This window comes from Eurytemora carolleeae, unplaced genomic scaffold (genome assembly GCF_000591075.1).
Source record: "Eurytemora carolleeae unplaced genomic scaffold, Eaff_2.0 scaffold1468, whole genome shotgun sequence".
NCBI lineage: Eukaryota > Metazoa > Arthropoda > Copepoda > Calanoida > Temoridae > Eurytemora > Eurytemora carolleeae.
In genome coordinates this window covers 55,993-66,250 of record NW_019397374.1, presented here as the reverse complement: position 1 = coordinate 66,250, position 10,258 = coordinate 55,993, and the positions used below count along the sequence as shown (strand labels likewise).

Genomic DNA, 10,258 nt, shown 5'->3' with positions numbered 1-10,258 from the left:
GATGAGCCCTCAATGACGACCAAAAGTTCTAAGGATTGAACATGGGCTTTTGCCTTATAATAAAGTTGTTATATGATATACTAAAGGTTTGGCAAAGAAAAGAACTAGTTTACAGCTGTAGGAAACCTTGAATTTTAGAAAATTGATTGAATAAATTCTTTACAGTCGTCTCTGAAGTCTCATCCTTTGTGGGTAACCCAGTATGTACGGCGTGTGCTACTATGACTCAATGATCAAAACAACAATGAAAACCATTGTGCCCAAATGAGCTGGGTTACTCTTAATGCGATCAAATGTACGAAAAATGTCGTCTTCTAAGATAGATAGACCGATAAAAACCTAATATGACGTCACTGATTATGGAAGTGACGTCATATTAGGTTTTTATCTATCTATCTGTGGAGATGATATTTTCCGTACATTGTAGCGCTTCGAGAGTAAACAACCTTGATTGTGCAGTACAACCCTGGTATCGGAATATTTCTGGTAAATATGAAGTAAGTATGAAGTAACCTTACTTGACAGTCTTTATTAGACTTTTAGAAACATTTGAAACTGCATGCCATTCCTCTGCAATATTCAACTTCCATACATGTCAATAAATAATGTTCATGTTGGGAGGTTTTGACATGCTAATATATTAAAGATTTCTGAGTCTAATTCACAATTATGATTATAGTTGATCATTAATTATCCTGATTTTGTTAACTTTTACATAGCTTCACGCCCCTGTTCTAATAACAATTTTATCTACTAACCGTTGCTCTTCACGCTGCCATTGCACTTTGAAAATAAATATTTTGCGTATTTTTCTGTTTATATTTCTTTCGGGCAACATTTTTTATGTTTACCTATGACATAAACCTTTTCTAGGATAATGTCGACACCAAAAAAAATTTGGCCCGACCGATTCAGCCGTTTTGACATTTATTGGTCACAAAAAACAGACAGACAGACAAGTTGAGTATTGACAGATATGGGGCAGAAATGTTATCTGCAGCCTCAAGGTAAGGTATCCCAGTTAAACATTTAACACCGAAAACTACTGGTCTTGGTATTTCCAAATTGTGGTCTACCATTGTTGCACCTTGAAAATTGACGGTGATATTTATATATTTGTCTTTTTTCTAATTTATTAAATAACAACAAAATTGTTAAAATGTTTAATGTCAAATTTTAAGATACAAAAAAGGGAGACCATTTTTCAGAAAGCTTATACAACTTTAAACTTTTTTTGAGACAATCTTTGTCATTTATCAATTATTGGAAAGTCGTCTTTTAATTTTTAAGTTTATGGGGACACCCTGTATTTACTACATGGATCAATATATTTTGAAGCGGCTATAGGTCACTGTCCTACATTTTGACATTTGACGTTCACACCTCTTTTTCTGGATAAATGGAAGCCAAAAGCGACCTCAGATCCCCAAATAAAATTGATCCGTGTTGATAACAAGAATAATAGTTAATTCCAATGGTTTGATTAAATAAATTCTTTAAATTCTGTCGGCGAGCGAGAGTAAATGTAAGCCGGCGCAACATTTGTTGTCAAACTGAGTTAAATTGCTCTTTGGCCTGTATTTTTTAATACACATTTGGGAGACAACAAATTTTACATTTTAGAAATTTTTTAAAAATTTACTTTCTAACACGGGGTTCATGTTAAATTAACAAATAGTTGTTTCTTTGAGAGACACAAATGTCCATCTTCAAACTTGATTCTTTATTTCGTTAATCACGATAATTTTTACGACATCTATTTTACGAAAATGTGTGAAAATTTTGTTTCTGGTTCGATATATAATTGAGAATACAAATTACAAGTAAGACGACATTTATTCTGAGCCTGCCACAGTAATAGATCTTTAATTCATTTTATTCTTGTCAAGTCAAAATATTATTGGTGGAATTGACTTAACCCAGCATTAAAGGCTAAAAGTGGGCCTGAATCTTTCTATAAAAGGCCTCAGAGAAAAGGTATGAATTGTTGCAATTTGGGTTTCCAATGCAAGTGGATTTTACTTGCACGCAATTGCCAGCCCTGTAAAGTGTAAACTCCACGCAATTCCGCACAATTTCGCGCAATTCAAGAACAGTTGCGCGCAATTTCGTACAGTTGCGGGCAATTCCACGCAACGGAATTCCGATTACACTGTACAATGTTAAATGTTCATTTATGTTCAATGTTCAATGTACATTGTTCAATGTTCATTAATATTCATTAATGTTCATTAATGTTCAATGTTCAATGTTCATTAATGTTCAATGTTCTTTAATGTTCTTCAATGTTCAATGTTCAATGTTCAATGTTCAATGTTCAATGTTCAATGTTCAATGTTCAATGTTCATTGTTTATTTTTCAATGTTCAATGTTCAATGGTCAATGTTCAATGTTCAATGTTCAATGTTCAATGTTCAATGTTCAATGTTCAATGTTCAATGTTCAATGTTCAATGTTCAATGTTCAATGTTCAATGTTCAATGTTCAATGTTCAATGTTCAATGTTCAATGTTCAATGTTCAATGTTCAATTCAATGTTCAATGTTCAATGTTCAATGTTCAATGTTCAATGTTCAACATTTAAAAAGCAGCTCATTGAAAAAATCATACCGTTAAATAAATTCTTTAAATCAAACAAAATTAATGAGGGTGGGGCACATACGCCCCCCCCCTTCCACCTCCAGTCTGTTTATGATTAATAAATTAATCAAATCTAATTGATTTTAGTAAATAAGGTTTAAGAACTCTTTAACAAGTTTATTTAAGTTGTCCACTATTCTTTCTTCAATTCCTAAAACATACTTTATTTCAGATAAAAAAACACAAATTTTAAAAAATAATAAAATTTTTCTAGGTTTTTGTTAAATTTTGAAGCAGGAGCTGAATAAATAATTATAAATTGCGAACTATTTGATCATACAATTGTGTCCCAGGAAACATGACATGTAGCAAGACGATTTGAAAGTCGTCTTTGATCTTTGCATTTATTTGAAATTCAGTCGTCAACCTACTTTAACATCTTGGATTCTTCAAACATAAAATAAAATAAAATTATACCGTAAACAGGAAGTTTTGAAAAACTTCAGACTTTTTCAAATGCATTTTAAGGAAAGTTTTAAACAGTTTTTGTAAAAGATGATTAGTTGAAAAATAAAAAAGCATATTTTCCTGTTGTATTTCATGAAGTAGGGAATAGTATTCTTCACGTTCTTCACGCAACCTCTCTCCCTCCTGAACCATTATACAGGGTGTCCCTATAAACATGGGAATTCAATGACGACTTCTATATCGTCTTTGTTCGAAGCGGGATTTTATTTCGTAAATATGATTTTGTAGAATCACAGTTAAAACATTCAAACATTTCCAAAATGTGGTCTTCCATTTTTTCAACTTCAAAATTGATGGAGATATTAGGAAGTTTGTCCATATTCAAGATAATTAAAAATCAATAAAACGGTTTAAATGTTTAATATCTCCATCCATTTTAAAGATATAAAGAAGGTAGACCACATTTTGGAAATTTCATTAGACGTTCAATCTTTTTTGTTGCACTTTATGCCATTTAATTATTGGAAATCAAAGACGATATTCAAGTCGTCTCTTAATTCCCATGTTTATTGGGACACCCTGTAGCAAGGTTAATGATGCGTTTTCAAAATGTATAGCTAAAAGGGACTGTCTTAATGGCCCTCCATTTAATGAGGAACGTGCTCGATTAACAACTGTACCTTTTATATCTGAAAAATTATGTTGAAGATTTTTCTTGAAGTAGTAATCAGTTGAAGATTTTCACAAAGAAAAAAAAACATTTTAATCTTTCTTGATCTGACAAAGTACCGTTGTAAGTTGGGCTTGCCAAGTTTTTAGTCCCTCTAAGAACAATGCATAATCTCTTGCCATAAGTTTTACACTTTAAAATCAACAGTTTAATTTTTTCTCTTGAAAAATACAAAATATTTCGAAAATCAATATTTTCAAGTTAGTATCAAACCTTTCTTGCAACAGCTGTTATTTTCATCTGGTCTTCCAACTTTTCTTCAGCCTTTTTCTTAGCTTCCTTTACTCCGCTCACCAACTCTTTAAATAATAATTACATAAATTGACAACAAAAAAACCAATTTATTCATTCTTTCTACATTTCATAAATTTATCAAAAAAAAAATGTAGAGAAATATGCAAAGTTAACAATACCCAATTTACAACGGTATCCTTGAAACCTTAATCTATTCAAAAATGTAGAAGAAATCGTCGGAAAGGTTTTATTTCTGTGAGTTTCTTTTTTGCTTCTTATAAACAAGGTATACGCAAGTCACTTTCGCAGAGAAACCGCAAATGAAAATTAACAACTAAAAAAAACAAAAACAATGAATGATATCTATTTGATCAGCAAAAGTTTCAAGGGTACCATTGAAAGTCGGGCACTGCAATCTTTGCATAAAAGGTAACAGGACATTACGCTTACAGTCCCTTTATATCATCACGGTAACCACTCAAATACTTGTTTCATGACAACAAGAGAAAACTCAACCTTGTGATCGACATCAAAGCTTCTAGTATTAATTTGTCATGCATTAAAGTCATTTATTTACGATATATGGCAACCAAAATAGCAACTTTCAGATTGGAAAATTTTTATACGGTGGTAGGCGATTATACCAATACAATTTTAATTCTAATTTATCTCATGCTTTTAAACAGCATAGAAACACAAATAAATGGAAACAAAGAGAAGCTGTCAATTAAATAGGCTTCTCTTTAATTACTTGTAAACTTGTAAATCAAAAAAACTTTTCAACAATTAAAACTTTAATAGAAAGTCGTCTTTATTATATTGATATTTTCGCCTACCACCGTATTATAGTTTAGAAGGGTTGAAAAGTGCAAAGCATTTTCAAATGTTGATGTTTGAACTTTGAAAAATTGGCTAGAGGAACTTACTTGAAGTTGAAAAGAAAAAGAATAACTTTCGAACTTTTTTTCTGAAAATTAAGAAAAAATTGCTGCCAAATCTGAAATTTTAGATTTGAACTCCAATGTGTAATGGATCCACTCTGTACCTTCAATAGATCTGATAAACGCATATTTAGTGGATTGTGTTCCACTGCATTCACTCAGGTTATCCTGGATCGAAGTCAGCAGTTTAATCTCCTAAAAAATAAATCATTTGTTTAGTTTGTAATCCCCGTTTCACGCACAATTTTTCCCATCCCATTTTTTATTATAGTTTAACCCAGAACTTCGGAAACATCAAAAGAATGTATAAAATGTCGTCTTGATAATTTTTCAATGGGGTTCAAACTATTATACCTAAATCTCTGAAATTGTAAAATTAAATAAATAACCATATGCGTGAACAGTTTAAAGAGCTCCATTTACTTATTCAATCAAAAAATAAAATATCTCCAACATTCCATTATCAGAAGGTCCAGAAGACGACATTTTATAAATTCTTACGTGAATTGGTAATGGAATATAAAGAAATTAACATCAACAAATGGACGCTTAACAAAGACGACATTCTAAATATATTGCGGATTTACAGGATCTATTCAAGGATAAATAGATGAACGGGAAAAGTAAATATAAATTAAAATCATTATAAATCAATGCAATCTACAACTGATACAATGTTTGTAAATGAAAAGATTATCATGATAAAATATTCTACAGAATATATTCTTTTTGTCCATTCAACCATGAAACACACGACAAATGCATTTTAATAGGAGATTTGTGACGTAAAAACTAGTCACCCCCCCGGACCTTAAGAAAGAAGAAGATGGCTCTCCGTAAAGAGCGGATTAAGCACAAAAATATATCAAACTAAAAATAGTTCTAATTGCAATTCAAATTTCAATCAGAGTTTAAAATTGTAATCCCTTTTCATTTTACGGTAACATTCACTTTAATTATAATATTTACCTTCTCTATAAAGAACTTCTGTAAAGTAAGATTGTTGAACATATCGTAGAAATTCTGGGTTTCTGCGTGCTTTGTTGATATCTACGGTAAATTAACGGTTTGTTTTGAAATTATAAAGATATGAAGGGGAGAGCAAATGTATTTCACTGATGTGATTTAATGATTAAAAATTAAAGTTTTCTGACCTGATTATTAAGTTCTATAAACCGCTTCTGATATTGTGAAAGTTCTGGTTTAGATGGAGAACTATCAATCAATCTCTCTAGTTTGAAATTCTCCTGAGATAGCTTCGAGTAAACTTCTCTAAATTAATTCCATTGTTTATTTCGTTTAACATATTTTTCGCGTTTTCGCATTGCTATAGAGATGAGAAAAATTTTAACATTTAGGGTAAAGGGTGTTTCATTATACATGGATATTAATTGAAGCCTTCTTTATCGTCGCTGTTTCACTCTGCATTATTTCGCAAACTCAACTTTTATCAAAACTTTTAACAACGAGATTTCCAGAATATGGCGTACTATTTACACCATCAAAATTGAAAGATTTTTAGAATTTAGTCTAGACGTAATTTATTAAATGAATTTGTTAAAGCGTTTAAATCTCCATCAATGTTTAAGATACACAGAAGGAGGACCACGTAAAGGCGTACAATCTGTTCTAATAAATACTTTGCCATTTTCTCTAAAAGTTTGATATCATTTCACTTTGAAAGATGCTTGTTTTGTAAGTAAATATTTTGAAAAGCCTTCTGAAAATTCAAAATTTTAAAGATAACCCCGAAAATAGAATATAACGTTTTTTGCATTCTCGTAAAAAAGAAAAAAACGAAAAAAGGAATAATTTTTACTTTTGGAGCAATGTTTTGAATATGTAGCTTGCAATCGTAAAAACATGAACTAGCCTAAAGAGCATTCAAGAAAAATTATAGATAACTATACATTATACAGGGTGTCCCAAAAAACATGTTCCGTGGAACATGTAATTTGTAATTTGCAATTTGTAATTGATCCTTACTTGAGGTTTTCAATTTTCCTCAGATCCCCATCCTTTTCTCCTGTTCCCTAGAGACAAACCATGATATAAGAATCAATCAATCAATCAGAGTCTTGGGGACTTCCATATGATGACCGAGATGAATCTAGTTAATCAGGAAAAAGATATGGACTTCTTACTCTGGGATAGGTCCCTCAATGAAAAAAGAAATTGCATTTAATTTAAGCTGCTATTTTCATTGTGTTTTTGACATTTTTTAGCTGAGACCTATCATAATGAGACATCTAACAATCTTATCCAATTATAGACCCAAATATTGTTCAATTACAGAGAAATCGCAATAATCATAATTAGCTTGCTTTCGCAACTTTCTATAAAGTTCAGAAACGATTTTAACAGGACGATTTTTTTCAACGATTTTGAAGTAAGAAAAATTAAAAAAATGACACAAATAAATATGCAGAAAAAAATGAAGTCATGAAAATTGGAGAAATCTAGAAGAATAAAAACTGAAAATGGGCACAATTGGAACTTTACACAAACCTGTACACCATCGAGAGATCTCATCTCAGTTCTAACTGCCTCATTTCTTTCCCGCATCAATTGAAGGTCGTCTTTACACTTCTCTCTGGATTAGAGTATAGCTAGTGAGTTTAACAAGAGCTGAGCTGAAAACTTAATAATTGGACCTTCAATCCGGACTGCAATTAATCTAAATATCCAATTTAATTTCCTCCTTAATTCGCTCTTTTCTCTCTTTTTGGATATCCGTCCTTTGTTTGACAAATGAGAGTTCAATCATTATGGCGCAAAAAAAAAAAATTAAAATTTCCTGGATTTTGTGATTGGCTGTTGTGGTTTCTCCAAATCCCACTCGATTGGTTGAGATATATACACTTTTTATATGAACCTAAGATTAAATCATTAAATTAATCTTGAAAATAATCTTCTGAATAACAAAAAGCGAATTAAGATCAAGGATTGATTTTGACATCCGAAATTCGTAGGTTTTCAGTTTCGGTCACAAGACCACTGGATATTTTAGTGTCACAAAAATCTTTTCTTTAAAGCTATTTATTTTTAACAAAAAGATTTAGAAAAAAGGGGGTTGAGGGGAGGATAAATTATTCTGATATTTCAGAGGAAACTGAAGTTATATAGCATAAATATGTGAAGTACACCTGCAGTATGGAAACAGTACAACAAAATGGCCGTTTTACACTTTTTTCGAGTAAATTCCTCTCTATATATTCTATTCTCTATGGATCTAACAGAATGCATAGTTTGAAATATGAAAAGTCTACAACACCGGGTTGCAAAGATATAGCTAGATTTAAAAACAAGAGTTTGGTCCAAGAACTCAGTTCCTTCGGTTTTGAATTCTAAATACACTTAGAAAACTTTCTTGTAACAGACCGATAACAAATGTATTGATTTATAACAATAATGTTTTAGACTCTTGTGTACGAAAGGCATCCTTCTTAATCATCCAAGGTTATCTGGTTTATAAGATGCTTCTCAAAAATGTTTATTAAATATTTCAAATTTAATTCTCTCCGAATTTTTACTTTTTTACATTTTGCAAAATTTTGGCTCTGGCAGAAATAATTGTATGAATTGTATTGAGTATGTTAAATAGGCCTATCATAGACAGGGTACTGCAATAGGTCTGGCAGCGCCATTAAAGTTGAAACCGGGCAACTTAGTCGGTACATGCCGCGCGTCACAATGACCGGTACAAGGGGTCGGGCCGGTTCGAATTCTGGTTAAACCACTCTGTTTTAAGACAACAAAACTAATGGACATAAAATAGGTTCCTGATTATGTCGGTGTTTATTTTCAGTTTCTCCTCTTTCTCTAAAAGCAAATATTTTTATCGTAATGTGGAAAAACTTGAAATTTAGAGAGTAGGATGTTTAAAGTGAATTAAATTTATGGACCGTGACTAACGAAGATTTTTAATATCTCATTCCTATTATACAACTGGATGAAAAGCCCGGCGTTAACCATGAATAAAAAAAAATCAAATTTGTTTAGCCTATGTTACCCCCAAGGTACCCATGTGTTCCCTCAAAAAAAAATCAGCCATTTTAATCCAACTGTTTGGCCAGCTATAGCTAACATACACATATATATCTATATAAATATGAGAGAAGAGCTTTATTATACAGAAGATCTAATTCCATACAAATCTAATTACATATAATGTCATTACATATCTAATTACAGATCAGTTTAGGTACGTTAAAAAACCGTATCCTTCATTCACTGGACCCGATAAACCATAAAACGGCTGAACCAATCGGACTAAACCTTTTTTTGGGACATCACATATTGTTGGCCAGTTAGGTTTAAAAATTAATCTGTAAAAGTATTTTTTCTCCTGAATTTAAAAGCCTTGGAAAATAATATATTAAAATTTCTAAAAAAATACCTTTAACACGAGCTTCAACCCGAACAAGATTATTTTTCAGTTTCTCTTTTTCAATCTGCATCTCTGAAACTCTAATCAAAAAATAAAATAGCAAATTTTCCGGAAGATTTAAATATTTGTACATGTACACTGTACAGGTTGTCCTTAAAACAATGCACAAGAATAATATTGCACGAATATAGAAAAGGTGATTTGGTAGTCTTTTTTTCACTTTTATGACTCTTAATAGAATGGCTCTAATATAAATCAAAAAACTTCTAAAGAATGATTTAGAAGAATATTAGGAGGACAGGGAGTGGAGGAGGGGTTAAGGGGGGGGGGTATATTTGTTGACGATAAAAACGAATTCAAGATTATTGATAGTGTTTTTAAATTATTATTTGTTAAAATTGAGCTATACAGTCTACACTCTACACACCTAAACTTTGTTTCAGCACTCCTTATTTTCTCCTTTAAGTCCACCATTTTTTTCAGCTTTTCTAAATAAATAAAACACATTTTTAAAAGATCAAAGTTTTAAAACACTATTAAACCTACCAATCATTTTGTTTTCTTTTGCAGCACTTTCCCAAGGTATTGATTTTATGTCATTTTTAGACGAAAAGAATCATTTGAGGTCATTTTGGGACGAAAAAAAAATCATAAATTTTTAGATTTCAAATTTGTTCAACCTTGCATTTCTTGAAGGAAAGGAAATGAGTTCTAGCCACACATTTTCTAATACCTACAGGGTGTCCCAAAAAACATGGGAATTCAGTGACGAATTCGATATCGTCTTTGTTATGAATTAGCATTGTAATACCTAATTTCATAAGCCATAATATTATTATGTCTGCTAGAGTTTATTTTATGAAAAGGGTAAAAGACTGTAAAGATGAGTCTATAATGTCTCCGCAAGATCAGTG

The 10,258-nt window shown here is 31.3% G+C and overlaps 1 protein-coding gene across 1 annotated transcript; it reads right to left on the bottom strand.

Annotated features, from left to right (window-relative positions):
* Positions 1 to 2,679: 2,679 nt before the first annotated feature.
* Positions 2,680 to 10,104, bottom strand: LOC111713852 (coiled-coil domain-containing protein 93). The gene is made up of 10 exons (XM_023488815.1): positions 9,891 to 10,104; positions 9,772 to 9,832; positions 7,463 to 7,547; positions 6,941 to 6,987; positions 6,109 to 6,226; positions 5,924 to 6,004; positions 5,059 to 5,149; positions 3,993 to 4,078; positions 3,170 to 3,232; positions 2,680 to 2,792 (listed from the first exon to the last, which is right to left on the bottom strand). Exons 1-10 carry the CDS (start codon positions 9,895 to 9,897, stop codon positions 2,775 to 2,777), a joined length of 657 nt encoding a protein of 218 aa, XP_023344583.1. The 5' UTR covers positions 9,898 to 10,104; the 3' UTR covers positions 2,680 to 2,774.
* Positions 10,105 to 10,258: the final 154 nt, after the last annotated feature.